We start from the raw sequence: 25,309 nt of genomic DNA, 5'->3' as shown, positions 1-25,309 counted from the left end.
ATTTGTGACTGCTAATTGAAAACAGTGTGGCAGTGTGCGCAGTTACCGACGTAGCCATTGTGTCTGGTACACAGTTTTAATTAGCATGGAAAAACAAAACATTTAGCACATATTCTTGTTTGTTTATTGTATACTGAGTTACTGACGCAACAAAGCTCCTTGCAAGACAACATGTCGTATTTTGCTCCGAGTTTTAAATTTCATTCTTTTCTGTGATTGGCAAAACAATCTGTATCGTTTGTCAAGCACGTGATTGGTAGAGTGGGGGAAGTATCTTTTGTCAAGCACGTGATTCAGTGATTGGGTGAGTGCAGAGTGGGGGGAAGTATTCATCTGCTACAGAAGCTTTAATAGCGCTTAATACGCGTTTCATTTAGCAGTCGTTTGCAGATATTTTGTCTCGTAGTTTAGTATAAGGAAGTGTTGGAAGTTTGATGTAAGTGTATTGCAAATTCTTTGTTCTCATACATAATACGTCACATTAATTTCAGCTATAGTGAGCCACGGTAACGTGTACTTAAGCCGTTTTACCACAAATTTGATCTAGGGGTAAAATATTAGTTTTCACCCCATTTGTAGGTCTATTGTATTTTGATCCAGGAAAATAATTCTTCTTTTATTCACTGATTTATAACCATATATTTCCATTGGAATGTTATAATTTACAGTACTTTCACTGTTTCACCAGATAGGTTAACTTTGTGTGTGTATGGTGTTTTCTGTGTACAAACGAATATCTTTCTGTGCATACTTTATTAACCCGCATTTCGATTTTAATTTTGTATGTTGCAGAAATAGACTTCAAAATGAAGGTCCTAATAGTAATCTGTGTTGTTATTGCTGCTGCTGTTAACGCAGTTTCTTTCTTCGATCTAGTCACAGAAGAGTGGGAAGCATTCAAGGTAGGTTATTCTTCGTTTCAGAACATTTGTTTTAACTTACCAGATGCTCTGTTCATTTTTTATTTATTTTTTTTAGAAATATTCTCGGTTATGACGGGCCTAAAAGGAAGTCACCTGTTGTTCTTCACATCACATGATGATGACTCATATTGCATTCCATCATCATTACCGAGAAATACAATGCCTCTTTGTTCAATTGAAACTTCGACGTAGTACCAATCTGTAACAGCCTAATTGGTTAAACTTTTTTACTTCTAAATGTTAGTTGCATAGTCTACAGTAACGCAAATTAATGCTACAATTCTTAGACAAACATACCATTATCATTAATTATCTGTACTTTAATTAAAGTATTCAGCATCATTCGTGCATTTGATTGTCCTTTCTGAAGCTTTCAGAAACGGATAGTGATCATTCCCAGAGAACGGTATAAAATAATTTTATATCCTGCTACAAGCAGGAAATGCCTAGGCCTAAATTATGAATATTAATGATGGTAGTGGTTTGGCGAAGAAGACAATTTCCATTATACCACTTCGTTTATTAAATTCACTTCTGCTATTCATTTTATTTTTTTAATTCCAAAAAATTACTATTTAAAATTGATAGGAATATGAAAAGGTTTTAACCCTTCATAATGGGACTCTGTGTTACTTGCTAACAAATAAATAAGTTAATTTGGAATTAATTCTGGAGCAAACTCTCTCCATGGATTTTACAAGTTCTGAGCATGTGTAATTCTATAATTATTAAATTCCCATCATTTATATGCGTAGATTGTTGCGGACGGACAAAGATTTTACATGTTTTAGATTTTTAAAGTTTTACATAGTTTTGGATGGTAGCATAATGTTATGTTTGTTGGTTAGGTTAGCTTAGTTTTGCTTGGGTTAGGGTTAGTTAAGGTTATGAATAATTTCGAGGGAAAAATTGTTCCGGGGCCGGGTATCGAACCCGGGACCTTTGGTTAAACGTACAATTTAAGTCACACAGAGTTAGTGTGCACTCAATGTTGGTTGCTTGACAGTTGTCAGCCCACTTTGAGGTCTGTGGATATAGAGGGAAAAATTGGATCGGTGTTGGGTAGAGTTCCCAGGTAGTTTAGTGGGAGAGCGTTGGTACGTTTAACCAAAGGTCCCGGGTTCGATACCCGGCCCCGGAACAATTTTTCCCTCGAAATTATTCAAATTAACTTTACAGGGAGTTATACCTGGAAGCTTGATTTGCAGTTAAGGTTATGTTAGACTTTTTTTTTTATCTTTAAAAAAAATGAGTATAAAATCGTCGTTTGTGAAAAAAATGTTCGAAAATCGTGGAGTGGTCGTTCTTTAGAATTACCTTGGCTTAATGTCACTTGGCTATCCCCTCATTTAACCCCACTAATCCATAAAGAAACTTATATCAGACGTCAGTCCCGTGTGTGGTATGGGTCAATATCGAAGATCAGTCAACATGTCCCTTCACGATCTCTTAGAATCAGGCATGTTCATTTTCATTATCTGTACTGCTTACTACTGCTTGACCGTCCAGGCAGGAAAAGAGTGAAGTGTACTGCATGAGAGCAAGCAAGTTATTTTCAGTCTTTGGTAGGATGGGAATTTTGTCCTGACCAGGATGAAATGCTTAGTACTATTACTACACTCTGTAATAGGTATAGTTGACTGTGATTGTACTGCTCCGAAAAGAAAGCAAATGTTCTGTTGCTTGCGCAATCATTGTTTTGTTAAAGCAATATAGCAGGTGTGCTCAGTTTATGGAAGTAGGCATAGCCCTAAATTAAAACTTCCTATCCATTTCATTTATTATACATTGTGTTGCGATGATTGCAATGCAGATATCTGTCTAAAGTAAGTGAAGAGATCGGGCAGCTATTATTAATGTGCACCAATGTGTTAAAGGAACATAACTGAACATAATATTATCTGTAAAAAATTTAATGTACTATTGCCTATGCAAGAGAAAATAATAATCTTAACTTATTTACCAGTATACTGTTTTTCTGAATAAATATGTCAATACGTATACCAGAGCAGTTAGGAGTACGAATACCGGGACCAAGTTGTACTGCCTATTTGAGGAGGGTTGGCAGAGGTATTTGCAGTGACAAATATTACTGCCTCTCCTCCAAGCGAGAGTGACGCTGCTTACTGCTTTCAAAGAGAGGGAAGGTAATTAGAAGTAACGCCAAAATGTACACGTCTGCTTAGAACACATTCATATTGTCCTATTTTATGCTTACTTTCGTTGCTCGTATTTCTTTAAGAATAATGTTACGTCAGTTTTGGTAATAAATTCTTGCAGATATCTTACAGCCTAATTTACTGTATTTTAATCTGAAGTTTCAGTTGGATGTATAATTATGTAGGTTGGTTGTTAGTCAAGAACATGCGAAATAAACCATAGAACTGACAGTTTTTTTGCAATTTAAAATTGTGTTATAGTGTCTAAACACATTAGATACACCTGTTTCAGCTCTACTTCCGAAATGTTGACTATTCCTTCTCTTACGCGGTTTTGTGACTTCTTCGATTTGATTTCTTATCCAAAACTGATCCTGCAGTTCACTGTTTTAGGAATTGTTTTCTATTAGGTGGATTAACCACAGGAAATTGATTCTGAAATTTTATACAAATTCTTCTTTCAGTAATAAATCTTTGAACCATGTCATAAATGGTAGATAGAAGCAGATAACTGAAATTGCACTGCATACATGTCTCAGAACAGCTAACTCATACATCATGATACCTTATCACTGCCTGGCTACTCGACTTGTGCTTGTTTAACTGATGTCTCTGAATTCCGTACATTATTAAGCCCAAGCAAAATAGATGGACTGTATATACAGTACCATATCCAATAGAGAATTGAGTGAGATGAATTACGCTGAAAGTGGTGGTGGTGATATGATTATGATGATGATAGAAGGGGAAATTAAAAATTACATAATCGTGGGTCCAAGCAAGAGAATTAAGGCTGTAAGAAAGAATCTGTGTGAGCTTTAGCACTTGTTGTTTCACTTTGTTTTTCACTATTCTCCTGAAAGAACTATGAGAATTCTGAAGGGAGGAAAAATGGAATATAACCTAATAGCACTTGAAGGACAGAAATACTGCAACTTGTAGAAGACCATTAGGTACATTATATATTATGTAATGTAGTGATATGGACTGCATGGAGAACAGGGTTGGAAAAAAAAAACATATTTATTTTAAAAAAATAAATGTGTTCCTTTTGTTTTAAACTGTTTTTATATTGTTTTAAGCAGTATCATGAAATATTGCGTTTTTAAAATGTGTTGTTGTTGTCATCGTCTAGTTAACTAATACTGAGTTCTTGGTAATAAAGCCATTAATTCTCTTGCTCTCACACAGTGGGTTTAGAGGAAAAGGCTGGATGTATGATTCTGGTCCATTTCTTTCTGAAAACTGCACAATGAAGAAAAAATTCCAGTTTTGTTCAAGTGTTTTGATAAACAGTCATACTCTGTGAGTAATCGAAAGGATGCAGCTGCACTTTTCCTTGGATACTCAGGAATTATATTTTGTACATTGACTCTCCCATCTTTTATTATTTGAAATTTCGTGGAAATGATTGATATTTTGAGTCGATTAATTTTTCAACTGTTGAAAATGACAAAGTTGACATTTTTTTAAACATGTTTTATAGACTACATAGGGTTGCCAGATGAGTATTGTAAAAATTAGCGAAATTCCAGATGTTTAAGAAAAATTCGGGAAACTGGCATTTTAGACATTTCAAATTTATCGCTGTGTTTATTAAATTATATAAGGTTATTTATTCTTAAAATTAATATACTAGTAGGATAACTAAAAAAATTTATGAAAATGGTGAATTTCATAAAAAAATAATATTTTAAAATTTACCTCAGTTTGATTGCATATATTTCTCTGAAGATCTATAATCTGTTAACCAGTGAGAAATCATTTTTACAACATTATAAAAAAACTCGACAGTCCAGTTTTGAATTGGCACAAAGTTATAATTCTGATTTCATTAAAACAGTGGGGCATCTGTTCCTGCTGTTCGACCATTTGTGGTTCATTGTAAGCTTAAAAGGGATTATTACAAGCCAATTGTACACATCTCTCCACCTCTTTAAATAAACACTTTTTTTTAATGGAGGTTCATCAAAATTTCCTTTTCCTAAATATTTAGACAGCATACTTAAAACACCGATTACTTTGGATTTACTACTGTATTTATTACTTGGACCACACAACAGAAACACAAAGACATGTTTGCAATCAAACTGAATATCTGGATTTCTTATGATGCCACTGTTGAGTATCGATTAGTGAGCAAGTGATCATGATTGAATGATCACTTGTTCTGTAGGGAAAGGCTGCCAAACTTGCATGTTTGTTTCGTGCACTCAACAGTGAAAACATTTCATGAAGTAAAACTGGTGTTTGGTAGTTTAATGACTCGGTGGTACAGCAGAAAAAATTGGTACCCTGTGGTGTACTTTCAAAATTTTATTTTGTAGTTTAGTTTTTTCATTTTGAAATTTTAAGCCGAGTTTGTAGAAAAGTAAAAAAGACTAGAGTATTTTATAATTTAAACATCTTAAAATCCTTTTTCAGTGGATTTCTTATAAATGTAACAAAATCTGCTTCAGATGGTAGGCCTACTTGCAGATATCAGCATTCAAATTGTTCGCACTGTATATCATACAAAAATTCCTCGTGTTAATAATAATGTTTGTTTGGAAAAAAGTTAGTTTGGTGCCATAAAGTCAGGAGCACCACTGTAGATTCATAACTGATACATATTATAAAGGTCTGAATAGAAGACAAACATGATTTTATATTGTAAACAAGTAGGATAAAATAAAACAACCTGAAAATGAGAGAAATAACTTTTTGGGGGCGGGAAATAAAAAAGGATATGTTTTGATAATATAGTTTTAAACATTGTTTATTATTAACGGAGGAATATGCAATGGAAGGGGAATACGTTTCAAACATGCTAACCCTGGGAGAACAAAGAGAGACTTTGAATGTTCCACATAAAACTTGTACTTTTCATTTCCTGATTCTATTAGCCAGATTTTTCTACTCCCCTTCGATATAGACATATTTAGGCAAAAAAAAGTTAGCCTAGTTTATTTTGATTGAATTGCTACTACTGTTTGTACTTCGATTTTAAATACATTCCCATCAAGTTTCGTGTAAAACTATAACTCTTGGTAACAGATCCAATAGTTCTGCCTTCCCTGATGATGAAAGTGTTACTTTGTTCCAATACGTTATATGTTTCTGCATGTGGTGTGGTGCACCATAGTGGACACTAAAAAATCTGAAATCTGCTTAATTTATGTCTGTAGCCTATATTAGTGTTGTTCGTGTTTAGCATAGCAATAATTTCTTTTTGTAACTGGTGTAACATCTGCCCTCTAGTGTGACGCATTTCTTTATCTTTTCTGATAGCTCTATCAAAGTACACTTTGTGCGTTTCATTTTTCAGTGTTATTATTTAATGTGATATAGTCTATGTACTGATTTATTGAAATCCTTTGTCCTCAAATAAGATTGACCTAGGAGATCCAGAAATTAGAACAAAATATTTTAAATGTAGAAAAAGAAACATACGTATAACATAAATAGAATAACAATTATTAATAATAATAATAATAATAATAATAATAAAATAACAAAAGCAAATGTATGAAAGAAATGTGAAATTAATTACCTACAATATATAAACAATACTGTACTATTTGTACAGAATATTTGAGTATTTGCTTCAGAATTTATTATATGAAAACTAGGAATTTTGAATGATTTCACCAAATAAATGGTAAACTTAGAAACAGAAGCTCGAAATCCTAAAAGCACTCCCTAAACAGCTCAATTCGAAATGGGAATTTTTTTTTTATTGTTATTTCATTGGTATTATAATTATCATTGATATTAGTGACACAACAGGGGGATATATTTATACTTACCGGTACATCAAGAAATAGTAATATTATGTAATTCCGTTAAGATGAATTTTGCTTAATATTAATTTAATTACCTAATAGAACATATTTCTGGATTCTATGTAATGACAGTTTTTTTAATGTAAAGATTGCTTATTGTTGGAAGAGAATTCCTGGTACTACTTTTGTGTGTGTATGTGCACATGTGCGTGTGCACTTTTTTTTTTCCAGTAGTGTTCAATTCCTCTCCCATTTCTCTCTCTCTCTCTCTCTTTTTTTTTTTTTTTTTTAACTTTCTTCTAATGTTACATGTGTAATTTGAGTGTTCATTTCTGTTAACTGGCACTTTCACGTCAATTTTCTTTTCATTATGTGCCAGAACCTTTAGAACGCCTTTGAAAAGTATGCTAAAATTTTTTATAAATTTTTCTATAAGAAGTTCTCTATTGATTATTGAGGGCAAGTCATTACAAGGAAGTTCATGTACTTCCAGTGAACATGATTCAGCATCATGTGATGTGATTTTTATCTTCTGCATTATAGCTAGGACATATGTACTGATTTGTTATTGTGATTGAGGAATGGAACATTCTTCTAGTAAAATGAGGAATTTATTATGGCAGTCTAGAAAAATGATTGTTAGAACTCGAAGCTGTGAGAAATATATAATAAAGTTCATCACAACAGATTGAGGACTTAGACAACGATAACTCCAAAAATCAAGTTTTGAGTTAAAGGCAGTTTTAAGAACACAAATTTCACACCTTTCGACCGCAAAATGCTGTTCTCGTATTTTCAGTAGTTTAAATTTTTTTTGGAGTTAATGTTTTTGGCATTAAAAAAATGAATCAAACAGCGTTAACTAGACTTAACATTCTTTGTCTCTAACTTGTAGAAAGCTACAACATTGTCTGTCTCTACTAATGTTTCTCTTAATATTGCAGAGTTAGAGTTGAAATTTTTATTAATAATGGTCAAATGAAACATATTTAATATTTGTTCGGTCATCCAACCTATGGGATTAACATTTTTAACAGCTAGCTTACAAAACTGGATTCTGTTTCTCATTGTAGGTTCCTAAATTACTCACTAAGTAACATCAGTTACATACGTTGACCATAATTTCATGAGATTTTCCCATGGAGACTCAAACCAGCACTCATTCCATACTGTTATGTCTTCGACCCTAGGGCCATGGAACAGGGAAGGAGCAAAAAAATGAATAATATAACAATCACCATTACCACGGGTTTTGTTGGTCTAAGGTTGCCGAAAATTGTTCAAATTATTTAAAATATATGAGAAAGACTAGAACATTTTGACAGTTTTGCATTATAGTTCAAAGTAATATATGTATCAGGTCATTACTATAGGCCTATATAAGTTCACCACTCCTTCGGGTTATAAATGAGTTTTCCATGTTTGTATCATGATATAAATTTGTTCTGAATAAAAAAATGAACAATTTACTAAATAAATCTGCTCATACTTCTTCTATTTTCGACATTTATCTGATTTCCTCAGCCAGTTTAAAACGTTCATTAACTTTATTGTAAATTCTTGTTAAATGGCATTGATACATTGATTATGAGACATACTTTCGTCTTTTATTGTACAGAGTTATCTTGGTATGGTAATTTATTCCGTAGAAGAGTGATAAGGAAACCCATGTATTCCGGATTTCCCCTGCGTCATATGATGATGAATCACGTGGCATTTGATTACATCATTGCTCACGAGAATGACTTTTTTTTAAAATTTAAATGTCGTTACTTTTAATAGTTCAATCTTAATACCATTTATAGTATGTATTGAAACAATCAGAAATATAATTCGACCTGGAACACTTGCGGTACGAATAGCAGCCAACATAATTGCCGGACATTTATTATTAATTAACCTTGTTAGGAAATACAGGTCCATTCTTAAACTATATAATATTAAGATTATTAATCATAACTCAAATTGCATTATTAATTCTAGAGAGCAATAATTTTCCTTAAATCATACTCAAAATTCACCCTTAATCCAGCCATAAATATTGTTAAACCAGAAATAAGTAAAATAAAAACATTTAATCAATCACTAAAAACAACTCTAAACCGAATTAATAAAAAAACTCCTGCAGTAACGTAAATGAGTAATAATGATAATGTTGCTTCTAATAATAATAATAATAATAATAATAATAATAATAATAATAATAATAATATTGAACCATTAGGAAGCAATTTTCAGAAGAAATACTCTGACAGAATTAACAAAATAGTTGGAAAAAGAAATTAGGATTAAACACATTGAGAAATCTCTATATTTTTAACATTTGTGGAAAAATGAGGCATAGATTTAGATTCTTACATCAAGATAGAAAATATTGCCAGATATTGCTTTAAGATTCCAACATAAAAACTAATGAAACTTTTTTTTTTTTTTTTTTAAATTACCTTTGTGCCGCAAGCATTTTTTTAATGTGGGGTTTTTCTAGGGCATGTGGATTTCATAATTGATATGATTTCTTTTTTCCAAGCGAAGAATTTTAAAGCCACGTGTTATCAGGTATTGATCAAAGGACCCCAAAGTATAATGACTAGAAACATAGAGCTTTTTTGAATATTTCTTTCTGCAATAAAGCTTTGATGATAGTTATGAAAGTAGCGTGTCATAAGTTTATTTCATTCGACATGTATCTGCAATACTTACTATTGGAAGATACTATCTGTAGGGCTAATTCTAAATATATTATCAAGTGTTGAATTTTTTCCCCATATGAGAATATTTCCTTGCATGTTTGAAGGAATAGGTATACAGTGTGGAAGTGAAATAACTCTCCAGATTGAAAGGAATGTTAGGGTACTCTTACAGGAATAGAAAACCTATATTACATTTCGTGATTAAATGAACCGATAATTAGAAAATTAAGTTGGAATTATCAGCAGTCTGGCAACATTGCTGCTAACACAGTCTTCTTTCTTCTCGTCATACAGATGTAAGAGGTCAACGAACTCAGTTCTGACTTTGTAGGCAAGCCTCCCTCTCTCGCTGCGATGTTGTAATCTCCTCGTATTGTTCATGACTTGAAATTAGTTGTTTTTAAATTAAATTTACACGAAAACCGTCCACGCTATTGAAATACGTCAGAAGGATAAATAATGCTTTATTAGATTTTCTATCAATATGGACAAAAATAAACGATCCTACTAGCAATAATTACCGAATAAGAGGGTGTCAAACATTTGGGGAAAAAATATTTTTTTCTGAGAAAACTATGAACTTTCCACCAATATGGTATTATACTTTCTTGTTACATATAACGTGAGCTATTTATTCACTCTGAAAATCTGCAAGGTTATTTCACTTTCACTCTGTATTATGGCCATAAAGAACACTTCTTTTATAATTCAGTGTCATAATGAGGAATACTTTCGTTACCCAATAATACATGTAAACTACAAATGTGACGCATATTTACGCTTTTAAATTATGTCAAATAAAAACCCAAAACAACATTTTCACAGCCTGCGTATGATAAGGGACGTATTCAGAGGAGAGCAGAGGGGCACATGTTTCACTTCACACAATACTGTATGTTACCTGTAGACATTTGCATAGTTTATTCTGCAGATGAGGGAGTTGAACATTGCTTTGTGGAATATTTTTTTAAATTAAATTTTGTTAGTCATTTTCTTCGTAATTTTTCTAGTTTTATTTAGACATTTTAATGTGTAATACTTAAGTGTGTATAACTTAAATCATTCATTATTTTGTTTGTTCTGTTAAGGGGAGGCAGAGGTGAAATTTTCGAACAAAACTGAAGAAAAAATGAAAATTTGGTTTTTTCCATTTTTATTTTCTTTATTTTCATATTCCGATGTTAGTTTTTGATTTTGTGCCCTTTAAAAGTATGAAATTAAAACCAAAATAACTGTATTACTATATTATTCCCATAATAAACTAATACTTATCATTACTTATATACCTTGTCTGAACATACAGATAAAAAGAAATATTGAAAATTTCTTACAATATGGTGCATGGAGCATTTTATATCAAACGATATAAAGTTTTATATAATTATTAATATTTACAGAACTATTGTACTTAGAAAGTTGAAACTTGGTATGTCCATTACTAGTAACATACTTAGTATCCATGATCAATTTCAAACAAATCTGATAAATTTTGTGGATTTTGAAATATTCACCTCTGCCTCCCCTTAAATACCTCAGAATTTAGTTTACTTTATATTTTTTTTGTTTTTGGAAACATTCATAATTTTTATTACAATTTTTTTTTCCCTTGTTAATTTTGTTACATAGATTAAAACCTAGTTTGTCCTATGTTGTATTGTTGAATGTTTCGAAATATTTTATTTCCTATTTTCACTTTAATATTCAAATAAAGCTGCATAAACATTTTTTGCATATATTTGTTTCAATATCTCTCTTAAGAAGAAACTGCAAACCTTGATCCACCTTTCCATGAAACTTTTGTAATTAGATCAACAGGGATAAGAAACAATAGGGCCTACTTTAAAAAGTGTTATGAAAACTCAAAATGGTTGCTATAATTATACGTCTACATTTTATTATTATTATTATTATTATTATTATTATTATTATTATTATTATTACTACTCTTACTCTGCAGGTTGTACAATGTTACCACATCTTTCTCTGCCCATTTACAGTAGTTTATCTTCAGTCTCCAGTTGTTTCTTTCCAATCTCTCTCTGTTAATCCTCTCATCATTGCGCCAATTCTTTGTAACCAAGTAATTTGGGCTTGCTTCTTTTCCATCTTCTTGGTGTATACCATTCCATAACTTCTTTTGGTAACCTACCCTCTTTCATTCTCTTGACATGTCCATAAGATTTCATTTGTTTTGTTTTAATATCCAAAAGAGACCCAGTTATATTCATTTTTTGTTTAAATATTGTATTCTTAGTTTTGCCCTTCCTAGAAATCCTAGCTGACCATTGCCAAAAATTCATTTCTTTTAAGTTTAATTTTGCTACATTGATTTTAAATTTCATGTTTCTGTTGCATTAGTAATTGAAGAGTGTGATTCTAAAACTCGCACAATTCATTTGACCATTTCTATGATTTAAACATATATGTGTATATGATTATGTTTCAGCCCTCTATAATATTTTAAACATGTTTTCTTTCAAAACAAGGGCAAACCTTGTCTAAAAGTTTGTGTTATTGTGCATGTCACTTGAAAACTTGATCAGTCAGTAGAATTGTGAATACAAAAGTTAGCCCAGTTCTTTAATAAAAATGGACTGAACACATTTTAGAATTACACTCTCCAATTGTACTTTTAATTACTGTAAGATAAATATGAGTCTTTATTTTAGAAGTCATGGCCCAATCCCACAAAACACTGTAGTTTTGATGTAGCTGCTCGTCCTTTGCTGTTAGCTATAAAAATTATTTTAATCAATCAAACCCAAAGGACATTATGGAACACGTCGATTCCATATCAATTTCACAAAACACTTCCACTCTGTACCTTCTTTTACTAGTTCCTCCCGTTGGTAATTCCCATTTCAATGCATTTCTTCTGAATTTCATCTTTCCATCTACTTCCCAGTGGCCTTGTGTTATTAAAGGTGTTCATATATATTTTTGTGCTGCTAAAAATTATTTTAAGTTACTAAAATTCAAGTTCTCCTTTAAAAAACATCAGTCGAAGTTGTAGAAGCTATGAAAGTAATTTCACTTATGATAAATGTATATTTTATATTATTCAAGTCATTAATGTCTTTTGTTTTTATATTACAGCTTGAGCATGGAAAGAAATACAAATCTGATGTTGAAGACAAGTTTCGGATGAAGATCTTCATGGAAAATAGACATAAAGTAGCAAAACATAATGCAGCATATGAGCAGGGCGTCCATAAATTCAAGCTTGGCATGAACAAATATGGAGACATGGTGATCACTTCATTACAATTTTAATGTATTTTCAATAATGAAAAATACGTATATGCATACTGACGCACCCAAGCTCTTATTCTATGTCTACATGCTCTCCCTCCCCTCCCCTATTCCCCTCTACCTTCCACTCCCGCCCCCTTCTCCCTTCTTCCTCCTTTCCGCATTTCCTTCTTCCTTTCCCATCAACACATCCTCACACTTCATATCTTCCCTCTTCTGTCCTTTCCTCTCTTTGCATATGCTCTCTTATTCTCTTATGCACTATTCACATTTTCACAAGTAGAGGATTATTGAACTGTTCGTACCTTACTTGATGCAAATCAAGGAGGAAAAGAAAAGCCTGTAAAGGAATAGAAAATGTTAGCTCACTTCGGCAAGTGATTTTTTTAAATTTATTTTAGAAAAGTAAATGCATATATTTTGAGTTTGTTGTAAAATCTAAAATGAATTCAAAATTTCTTATGCATACAACAGTTTTTCTACTTACATCAAGAGTATTTACGAAAGTGGTTATGATTCATGTGTCGTGATTCTGAAAAAAAAAAACCTGTTTGATGTTCGTATGTAATGTTAATTGCTAAATTGTGTATGAAAGTTTCGGAACAATTTTTTAATACGATACACTAATACGTATATTGCAGAATTGATTCATTACAGTTCTTATTCTTTTTTATGGCGAACTTAAATTAATAGCAATAAAATCAAGATTTTACTTAAAGAAATATATATGAATAATTTCATAATGATTTGTCAAAATAGGCTGAATAACTTTTATAATGTAGAGTTCCTTATTAAAAGTTACATGTTGAAGAATTTTGTATATGGAATGAGAATGTTTACTTGCATTCTGTAACACTCTACATTCTGTTTCCTGCCAAAACAATTAGGACATTTACCAGACCTCTGAAACAACAATTGATATGCTTATATGAAATTAATTCCTTGCAGCTCCCTCATGAGTTCACACATATTATGAATGGTTTCAACAAAATGCAGAAGAAACAAAATAAGATACTGCAGGGAGCAACTTTCATCACTCCAGCAAATGTTGAATTGCCTCGCACTGTTGACTGGCGTGATGATGGAGCTGTGACACCTATCAAGGATCAGGGACAATGTGGCTCATGCTGGGCTTTCAGCTCTGTGAGTAATATTTCCTGTCAATAATATTAAGTTACTTAATTTAATACTTCACTAGCTGTTTTTATTTAATAATTTTTTCCAATTAAAAAAGTAATGCCTTTTTTTTTTTTTCTTTATTGGTAAAATTTTCTGCTCCTAACTTGATAAGGAATGCTAGTCTCCAGTTATAATTCAATTAATTTGTTGTTTACTATACTTGCGAATAAATACATACTTCACAAACTCTGGGCATTTTTTCTGTTAAGTATTTCACAAATGTTGCAAATTGGTTTGCAGTAAGAAGCATATCAATGACCTAGATCTAATGCCATGTATGTGATCTTTCCAAAATTTTCTGGAGAGACATGCTCTTTCATCGTATGATGACGCAGAATATCTGCATGGAAATATCATATGTACTTCGGTACATTGAAATAATATATGATATGCGTAAATCACGAAGTGATTTAAGACTGCGCTTATTCCATCGGATCCCGGCCAACTAGTCACTCATAACGAGTGCACCTCACCACATGTGTGGACTTCGGTCCTATGTTCATAGACATCTATGACGTAGTGCAGAGGGCGGCCACTAGAGGGAACCCAAGAGTTGGAACTCAATCAGAGACAATTCTGTCCGACGTTGGGGTTGTATCCGGTGTGGCTTAGTGGATAAAGCATCAGCACGTAGAGCTGAAAACCCGGGTTCAAATCCCGGCGCCGGAGAGAATTTTTCTCCGTTCCATTACTCTTTCATCGTATGATGACGCAGAATATCTGCATGGAAATATCATGTGTATTTCGGTACATTGAAATAATATATAAAAACTACTTAATATTTATACATTCTATCTAGTTGAACTACTGAAAAGCACAATAATTAGTAAGAATACTATAGTAATACCTACAGTGGGTTTATGACAATGGCGTAAGAGTATCTGAGCATGTGCTATCTTTCTGTCGATAATCCATATACTATTACTAGACCTATGTTTTGGATATCATTTTTGCGTTGTTTATCGACATTTATACTTTGTCCTCGTTGTTTTGCAACAGGATCATAGTAACAAAAGTTGAAATTGCTAATAAAATAAGTTTTTAGATACCGAAATTCATGGACTTGCCACAATTTTCATTCCTACAGAATATTCTCATAAAAAATTTTAAAAAGAATTGTGTGAAAGGTTAAACGCTGAATAAAAACTTACAACAGAAGACAAACCATGTCATTTGAGGAATACAATATAAAGTAATGAACTTGATACGTATTTAATATGCACTAATTTTCACTACATCTACAAAATGCTGCTATTGTTTTGGCTGTGTATTGAAAGATTACGTCATTGGAATTTGTTTACGTATGTACTTGACATGTTGCAATAGGTCTAGTTTATGAACATTACAGTTCTGGGGTATTGCATAGCAAGGAAGTAATAATGAGAATCAGAAAGTTCATGACCTCATTTTTTAATGTTTTCATCAATTGCGTGTAACAATGTTACACCTGAAGTTTTCACGCAGCTGTTAGAATCTTACAATCCTTTTAGTGATCTGCTTTATTTCATGTTTATAGCCAGGTAGTCTTCTTTTCTCTAACATAGAATTAGCTGCTTTTAATAAAATTACTATAAATATAAGATTCTCTATCTGTATTGAGGTATAATAAATGTCCTATAATCTCAATGCTGAATAGTATAGAGCAGAGACACACAAACTTTCTCATATATAGGCCAGTAACTAATGAAGGGATTAATTGCAGGCTATATTACATAATGCTTACACTAAAGATAATGCCTCAAAATAAAGTTAGAAGTATAAGTCTTATTTTTAGTAAATATTACGCAGAAAAGAAATGTTGGTAGCTGTGATGTAGAATGTGCATGGACTTTAAGAACTTTGACACATAATTAAAATATTATGTGTCAAAGTTCTTAAAGTCCATGCACATTCTACATCACAGCTACCAACATTTCTTTTCTGCGTAATATTTACTAAAATATTTTAATCTTCATATCTGAATTCCCAACTACCAGTGTAGCTCAGTTGACCAAGATGTTTGCCTGCCAATCCAAAGTTGCGTTCAGGTGTGGGTTTGATTCCTGCTTAGGTTGATTACCTAGTTGGGTTTTTCCGAAGTTTTCCCTAATCATAAGGCAAATGTCAGGTAATTATGGCGAATCCTTGGCCTCATCTCGCCAGATATCTCGCTGTCATCAATTCCATCGACACTAAATAAATCGTTAAATAACCATAATTAAAAAATCTTAATTCCACCAATTTTCATAGGAACATTTACAGAATAGCTCATTGAGTTTTTTTGAAGTTAGTCTCGATACATATTATGAAGAATGTTTCATTACGTACTCAGTAAAGACTGTATCTTGTATATGTACGATGTTCTGAAATGACTTACATTTAACAATAAAATTGTTTTCATTGTACAAATAAGAATTCATGTTTTACTTACAGACTGGAGCACTTGAAGGCCAACACTTCAGAAAGACTGGAAAGCTTGTTTCTCTGAGTGAACAGAATCTGATTGATTGCTCAACTATTGAAGGCAATGAAGGTTGTAATGGTGGAATAATGGATCAGGCTTTCCAATATGTGAAGGACAATGGCGGAATTGACACTGAAGTTTCATATCCTTACGAAGCTGAGGTAATAATGACTAGGCCTATATACAGGGTGTAAGCAATACAAACTGCCAGAAAAATACTAGTGATAAAGCATAAATTGCTGAACTGAAGAGTCTAATAAAATTTTCCTGTAATTAAAATGTTATGAGTCTAAAGTTTTTCGAAATAGTAGGCTGCCATTACTTACTTTGGTCCGCCACATAGTCTACATTGCAACTGTGGTAATATCCTTGTTTACTAATCAGGGTACTCTGTTGTGATGTTGTAGTGATGTTAGCGTGTGTTGGACAGAAGGTCATTGGCAATGACGTTCACATTTACTCGAAGAGTAAATATTAGACTATTATCAATCCCAAAAACATGGTATTTTAGAAATTAAAAACAAAAATGGAAAAAAAAAATCACTACACACGTTAAGTAGACCTAGATGTATAGTGTGTGTAATTTTGGCAGTTTGTATCATTTACATCCTGAATATACAGGGTAGAAGTGAAATAACCTTCAGCAGATTATCAGAGTGAATAGTTCATGTTGTAGGTAACAAAACATTGTAACATCATATTAGTGTAAAGTTTAGTTTTTTAGAATTCCCCCCCTCCCCCAAATGTTTAACACACACTTATTCTGTAACTATTGCGAGTAGGATCGTGATTTTTGTCCATATCGATAGAAAATCTAATAATCATTTATCCCTCTGATGTATTTCAATAACATGGACAGTTTTCGTGTAAATTTAATTTGAAAACCACAAATTTCAAGCCACTGAACGATGTGAAAAGATTGCAATGTTGTGTGTGTGTGCGTGCGCGTGCGCCAGACTGCTGAAACATCCAATTTAATTTTCTAATTAATCGTGCATTTAATCACAAAACGTAATATACTAGGGCATTTGATCAGTAATGGCATCAATGCTGTAAATCAGTGCTCCCTGGTGATCATTGAAATGTTGTACTGCAAAATATAGCAGCAGTTGTTTCATAAATTGCAATATTGAGTCTCGAAATGGCTGTATTTTGTAAATTCAGTGGCTGTTTCTAATTTGTAGTAAACATACAGCCCTAAAGATGTGAACAAAGGTGCTTCATAAAAAATCCAAGTTGCAAGAGAAAAACATGGTTTAGTGTATTACAAGAAGCCTGTGGGAGAGAAGTCCTACCAAAATGAACTATTGCAAGTTGGGTGGAAGCGAGGCATTCGCTTTCAATCAAGAGTTGACATCCAAAAGCTTTAGATTGATCATTGAGGGAGAGATACAGAAATGCTGCTGCAGCTGGAGTCTGCTGTCTCCCGAGAATGTGGCAATGTATTGTTGACATGGCAGGAGACTATATTTGAAGTATATGTCAAAAGTAACACTAAATAAATTTAGTGTGAAACAGTAACTATGTTGCCATTGCTTTTCAAATGGTCTAATACAGGGCTGGGCAGCAAGAGCGGATTCTACTCTCTCACGGGGAGCCATATGATTTCTCTTCATCCCCTTTCTTCCCTGCCGAACACCGTGCAGCGTTGATTTAGTGACGGATGAATATTAATCGTCCCCGTTTAGAGTCTAGTTCCGCTCCCAATGCCCAGCCCTGGTCTAGTAGGTTTTCTATTCATTTAAATGTACCTTATCGTCCCTTTCAATCAGACCTTTATAATTCAGATAGCTTTTGTGAAAAATTCATGCATGTATAATGGGAGGGAAGGTTTACAACTACTGAACATTAATCCTTTCTTATCTGTGTATAGTCATCTAACCAAAGGGGGTAAAAGCATAAACTAAAAGTGGAGCAGAAAATATAAATAATAAATTTCTCTTAGGAAATCAGTTTTCCTTCGATACAAACCATACCACTTCACATGTTAGTTTAGTGCGCATAATAAAAAGTGATAAAAAAAAAGTAGTTGAAAGTGATTTGCACTAAATCACCAATGTGTGTTTTTGATTTCAAATAAAGACCCATTAATTTTGTATTAAAAATTGTCATGTGCATTTTTCCAAAACCATATTCTTCATATCATGGGCACTAAAAATGTGTATTCCTGTGAATAATTCAAAACCAATTTATTGCAATTCCACAATACTTGCTCCAAATAGTCTATAGTGAAATGGATTATTCTTTTTTCACATTACAGTACCCAAAAACATAATGCAACTCCAAGTAAATGAAGGAAAACCAAGTTTCTGTATTATAAGAGTGTACTGTGATTTAAGAAATATTATAGTTTTCACCAACCTTAGTCTCACTGACATCACTCTCCAGACACATAGCTGACCCAAAATATAACTATAAATTATATGGTGCATGTCAATTAAATTATGCAGCATTGTCACGGTTTCTTCCTCAAGCATCTGAGTCTCATTTTGAATTAGCTTAGTTTCTGGAGTGAGATAAGTACTATGTTTTATTTTTAAAATAGATTTGTTATAGGCATCCAACAAGGGAAAACTCAGTGTGCAGAAACCAGTGGGCATGACTGTCTCGTGCAGATGACTTATCCTCCCGTTACCAGCATGCTCTTACACCTATTGCAGGGGGGGGGGGGTAAGAGGGGTATAGCATGCACGTCACGAGAAGTCTGAGCTGAGTTTTGCTTGTAGGGTACTTATAGTAGTTCTCTCCTGCAAGTGCCATATCAGTCATTACATAATCATATTATTGCAATCTGAGGTATCACTAGCCCTCCGCATCAGGCAGTACAAAAGAGTTGTGGCAACATTGGATTTGGAATTATAGAGACATATGCAACAATTTTTGAGCAAAAAACAAAATATATATCATATATTTCATAAGTCTGCAATAAAATATTGAACATCGATTTCTTTGAGGACTGTATCTCATCTTCTCAGCTGAAATATATGGTAAATACGTATATTTCGTTTCTCTGTAGATAATTATATTTTCTTTTGCTGATTTATTGTATGGACAATCCTCTTGATGTATTGAGCAGAATACTGATAAATAATATACAATCCATTATAGTCTCCAGTTAGTAATTTCTTCTAACAAATGTGAGGAACTTGGATTGGAGAAGTTGCCTGCTGCACCATTAGCAAGAATTATGGTGTGGTCAGTATGTTTTGCAGAGATTGAGTCTTGTGCGACTGGTATTGATGACAGTGATAACTTTAACTTAAGATTTATGGATGTGCAATATGAAAGAGTGTGATCCAGGTTTTCATGCTTATTGCACCATACAGTAGATAAATGGTGAAATTGGTGTAGATGTGACTCTGTGACCTCTTTGGTGTTTGTTAAAAATGTTTGAATATGTTGTGGTAAAGTTTTGTAAATTTTCAGGTCATTTGGTTTCTTTTCTATGGCCTGTAAAATTTTGCTTTGTCAGAAGATATCCAATTGTTGAACCATAGATTTGTAAAATGTGTCAATTGAAGCAAAGACACTGGATAAAAATAGTATTTGCAATGGTCTTGGTTGCAAAATGTGGTGCCTGTTTCGAAAGTTAACTTCATTTCCATATATACCATAATGGCCCTCATGTCCTATTATTAGGGTTTTCGTTATCCATCTGTATAAATGTGAAGATAGTGCTTAATAAATACTTAACGAAAATTGATCTATAAATACTTACGAAAATTCATCTGATTTTTTCCTAGGAGATCACATTTCTGTTAATGATCACCTATCTATAGTTGTTTCACTGTTTCCTTTCTACATTTAGGCTTTGAAAAATTCACGTTATTTTAGAACTTACTTCTCCACTTGTACAGTATGAAATGCTTGTCATTAATTTTGTTCTAGGACGATAAATGCAGGTACAACCCTAAAACTTCAGGAGCCACAGATGCTGGTTTTGTGGACATTGAGCATGGTAGTGAACGCAAATTGAAGGAAGCAGTTGCTACAGTTGGACCTGTTTCTGTTGCTATTGACGCAAGTCATGAATCATTTCAGCTGTATCGTGAAGGTAAGTGTAACTTTCATTAGGTTTGGTTTGGTCATCTCAGTTTAGTTATACTATTATTTTCATTTTATCTGAAATATTAAAACCACACACACTCAGATATCAAGAAAGTAGAAGTATTGTACATACAACATGACCGTTTATTTTTTCACTTAGTTCACGACATTAACTGCCATGTTGGAACTATGATCAGAAATGAAACTTGTTTTTATCCTGAGATCTGACTTAGTTTATTTGTAATGGATTTTTTTTTTTTTTTTTTTTGCGCGTATGTTATCAAATGCTTGGGTCTGGCAATGAAGTCATTAGCTCTCTTGCTTTCCAGTATCTCTCTTGTCATCTTTATCTTTTGAGCATATATATAATCGTTTTTTAAGTGGGCACCAGTTTTTTTTTATATGCTATGGTCGTTACATAACCCACTCATTCAAAAACTTCCAGTATGAGCGGAGGACCACACCTGTCGTTGGTCAATGGATTCCTCTAACCTAGCCAGGAGATCTTTATCAGTTCTACCAGCTACCCTTGCAATCGCCACTTGCAGGTTATTTTTATACAGTGACAGGCCAGCATATTTGGTGAAATAGCATTTCCCTTATTTCTGGTGTTTTGGTTACACTGCTGTTGTTTGGTTCCCAGAGTCTAGTTTGAAGAAATAGGTTGTACCACGAGTAGGTGAGGATGGGATTCAGATAGGATAGGTTAATGAATGATTATGTATTGAATGATTATCTATTAAACTTAAACTCACAATTGGTTTATTTCTTATAAAAGATGTACAGTGTACCTTATCATTTCTTTAAAAGTAACTGCTGAAATTGGAAGAAGCAACAGGTGGTTACTTACTAATAGTTGGCACCATTGATTTAGGTCGCAGATATAGGAGAATTGAAGGAAAACTGCTCAGGTCTCATGGTTATAGAAGCCCTCCTGACAATATATCCATTATATTATCACAGTAGCTTACCCAGCATTTGTGTACTTAAAAGTTCATCAAATTGGATATATTTTTATAAATATACAGTCTATAAAGTCTGTAAAGAAGAGCAATAAGGAAGAAAATAATTGAATTGGTATTAATGGCATCATAATTTTGTGCCATTTTTTTCAAGCATTTAAAGCAACGTAACATTGCTGTTAGACTAAAATTTGTAATTTCATATTCATACAGTACTTCCTGAATAAATTGGTTCAGTGTAAAAGTACTCTTGTCAAAGAATTTCAGACAGGTGGTGGTACTTACGGTTCAAAGGATGCTGAAAACTTGCATCACTGAGAAAACCCTGAAGTCGATCTTTTGCAAAAATTACAATAGTTATCTCTAGGTAGCCCAATTTCTTTAGGTATTGAAAAAGCTTTTTGAATAACTCATTTAAGAGTATTCATTTATTTCAAATAATGAAAAACTAAAAATAGTGCGTGATGTATATTGAACCAGTTGGCTTCATTGTTCTAGTTATATTGCACTTATCCTTTGTATCTAAGGTACAAGGTTCAGTTCTAGCCTCAGACAGCAGTCTTTTATTTGAAAAAACTCCTAAATAATGTTATATTCAGATGAGGATATAAAGCCATTATCCTCAGGTAATTTATTTACTGCCTGTATAAAGTTACTGAAGTCAGATACTGAAAACCACCAAAACTGTGTTAAAAATTAGATTTTTATTCTATGAAAATAAAACTGTGAAATTCACAAGGGAATGGAGTGTGTCACAATACTTGTTTTCAGTTGTTAAATTTGTTTCTTTGGTAACCTCTATTTCAAAACATAACTACTGTGTGCTTGCATTATATTTAAATGAGTATCTGTACTTCTGAATGCACACAATCTGAATTATATCATAAACTTATTCATAGTACTACATGATGTGAACAATACCATTTGGCATGTTTTCATGTTACTTCTGTAATATAACCGTATTTCTTTGAAGAAAATGTAGAAGGTTATAGAATGACAGGAATGAATATTGGTCAGCATTATTTGGTAATTCCATTACCACATAATCTTAAAGCATTCTCATTTTCTTTTGGAGGGAGGAGGCAGAACTACTACATCTCACACTTATTCTTAAAGCATTCTAGTCACGACATTTTTCTTTGGGAAGGAGGGTGACAGAACTACTACATAGCTCACTAGCCAGTAAAAGATTACTGAAAAACCCGTTAGAAAATCACAAGCAGGCATTTTTTTCTCTAACATCATGCTTGCATTATCTCAAAATATAAACTGACTTTGGGGAGATTATCTAACAATTTTTTTTTCATATATTGAAGAATTGAAGTGATTGATAGATATTATGTTGTGAATGAAGTAGTTTTTTATGTAAGAAATTCAAAATCTCGCTTATTCACCTTTCTCTCTCTCTCTCTCTCTCTCTCTCTCTCTCTCTCTCTCAATATATTGGTATGAGCAGCACAACTTCGAAACTAGTAACAAATGAGTCAGGACCAGTGCAGAAGAGAGTGTGACTTCACTGTCAAGTATTCGACATTGTTCAGTTATGTTAGCATTTGAAAAACACTGATAAAATCTAATAATTTTACCAAATGACTTAGTCTGTGATCACGGTAATATCAATGATAATATACCAAAATAAGAGTTAAATTAGTACTGTTTGGACCTTTGTAAGATTTCGATGAACTCACTGAAAATTTAAGATCTGTTGGATAAGGGCCTAATCATTAAGGTAATTTTGGTTTTATAACATGTGTTGTTGGATTTCTCTGTCACTTAAATCTGAAAGAATATGCTAATTGAGTTTGTGTTGATATTTAATTTCTCCAACATTTTGGAGTTGCTTATAGGGTCCATGCTTGGTGTAGTATCTCTGGAGGTTGGCCAAGCATAATCGTTTAAAGTGAATCTTGCAAACTGAAGGTTATACAGCACAGTCGAAAAGTATGAACTCTATAAATAGTTACAAATATTTGGTAATTCTGTATGGTTGAAGAAGTCCAAAATCTTCTCAATCTATCACCATGAAAGCATGAAATCCCATCTCATGATTTAAACATTATCAGCGCAGTAGTTACGTGGTATGGAGAAAGTGTTGCAGTTATTGAATTGTCAACTTTTTAATATTGATTGATTTATTTTAGGTGTATATTACGAACCACAGTGTAATAGCACAAATCTCGACCATGGTGTGCTTGTTGTTGGATATGGCACTGATGAAGAAACAGGCGAAGATTATTGGTTGGTTAAGAATTCCTGGGGATTATCTTGGGGCAAGAATGGTTATGTGATGATGGCTCGCAATCGTGACAACAATTGTGGTATTGCCACTCTAGCAAGTTATCCATTGGTGTGATTACTGTGGTATTTATAGGTGATGAATATTATTGTAATCTTGAATCATATGTGACGAACAAAATTACTGTAACCATGAATCAAGAATTACTAAGATTAAGACTTGAGTTTTGATATCAGATTTTGAAGTATATTGATACATCTTTAAGTTCATCTGTACTTACTGTGCTGACAATTGTGTGATCAAGATTTTAGTTGGTACGGTACAAGTGCAGAGTAAATGGTTGTTTTATTTTTCCTATTTGTATAATGTTCCTTAATAAATAATACAAAAGATACAAATACGAAGTGTAATTGAATCTGTTATTTCGAAACATAACATGTGATATTTTCATGCATGTTAACTTTTTTTCAACTAGTGCTTTTTACCCATTCCTATAACATCAGAAAATAAGTCGCATATTTCATCTATAGAAATGAATAAGAAACTGAGTTTTAGTTTGATTAATATAATAAATGCTGCTGAAGTAGTTTGTGCAGAACTGAACATGTTATGTTTTCGAAATAACAGATTAAATTAGTTTTTAAGGATTTAGTATTCATATCCTGATGTTTCATAAGTGATTTAATAGTTGATTTCTTGGAAATTTCCCCTATTCTTAATAGATGTATTACCTGTTAGGATTTTTCAACCTTGCTATCTTTTTTCGTCTCTTAATAGGCCTATCTAACTTCATTAAGGTTGGAGTTTTTCGTATTTTCTGGGGTAACCTGTCGTTGCTTTTTCAGTTCTATTTATAATTAGTTTTTGTCACATGTATAATGTAATACTTAAGATAATTTTTAACATCCTTCAATTTATTCAGTCTTACGCAACTTTCCTCTATTCTTGTCCTTGTTTTACATCACTGACTGGATACTTAGTCTGTTCTATTCTCAGAATCATCTTGCTACTGCAGGTCTTTCAATATCCTGTCTTACAGCAGGTTAATAGAGGAAAACTTAATTTATATCATGTTTTTTATGTGAGAAAACTGTATGACTGAAATGACATTTAACAACATCTGAAATAACGTTTTAAGACCATATGGAAAGCACAAGTTAAGTCAGTTGAGGAGCTAACATTCTAAATGTGCTAAGTGCCAAAAACAGCTTTCTGAGAAATCGATGAATACACTGCAAAATGTATGTTGAGATGCCTACAACACTGTCTTTTGCTGCACAAATGATTTGCTTACAGTGGAGCTACTACAAAGACAATTAAGTATGATATTGTCATATGGATGTTCCTCCCTTAGATGGGAAAAAGTTAAATTTGAAGAAATTGGCACTTAGCACATTTAGGATGTTAGGTCTTCAATTTAGAAAAATGTTTACAAGATAAATTTAGAATATCATAGATAAACCATCTTTGAGTTTAAGAGTTCTGTACTCAAATTCAAGACTCATGTTCTTGAAGAATGTAAAATTTGTAGGAAATCATAGCTGTTTAGAACCAAAGCTGGTTGATATATTACATTTGAAATTCCAATCCAGAAAATTTTACAAAATTGATTTACCTTGTTTTGTTCTTCATTTAATAATGTATGGTTACTTTA

The 25,309-nt window shown here is 32.7% G+C and overlaps 1 protein-coding gene across 1 annotated transcript; it reads left to right on the top strand.

Moving 5' to 3' along the window:
* Window positions 1-296: 296 nt before the first annotated feature.
* CtsL1 (cathepsin L) lies at window positions 297-24,053 on the top strand. Its single transcript, XM_069834770.1, has 7 exons — window positions 297-436; window positions 793-902; window positions 12,633-12,785; window positions 13,737-13,931; window positions 16,380-16,571; window positions 20,299-20,464; window positions 23,561-24,053. The coding sequence occupies exons 2-7, from the start codon at window positions 807-809 to the stop codon at window positions 23,770-23,772; spliced, it is 1,014 nt and encodes a 337-aa protein (XP_069690871.1). The 5' UTR covers window positions 297-436; window positions 793-806; the 3' UTR covers window positions 23,773-24,053.
* The last annotated feature ends 1,256 nt before the right edge of the window (window positions 24,054-25,309 follow it).

The sequence above is a fragment of the Periplaneta americana genome, chromosome 9 (assembly GCF_040183065.1).
Source record: "Periplaneta americana isolate PAMFEO1 chromosome 9, P.americana_PAMFEO1_priV1, whole genome shotgun sequence".
In the NCBI taxonomy this organism is placed as follows: domain Eukaryota; kingdom Metazoa; phylum Arthropoda; class Insecta; order Blattodea; family Blattidae; genus Periplaneta; species Periplaneta americana.
Note: the sequence above shows the minus strand (reverse complement) of the source record. Positions and strands in the feature narration are given on the sequence as shown.

Bases quoted from the DNA above. Each gene is read 5' to 3' on its own strand.
- CtsL1 (XM_069834770.1), top strand. From the start codon at position 807: ATGAAGGTCCTAATAGTAATCTGTGTTGTTATTGCTGCTGCTGTTAAC. The intron at 903-12,632 runs GTAGGTTATTCT...TTTATATTACAG, and splicing joins AAGAGTGGGAAGCATTCAAG to CTTGAGCATGGAAAGAAATA. The intron at 13,932-16,379 runs GTGAGTAATATT...TTTTACTTACAG, and splicing joins CATGCTGGGCTTTCAGCTCT to ACTGGAGCACTTGAAGGCCA.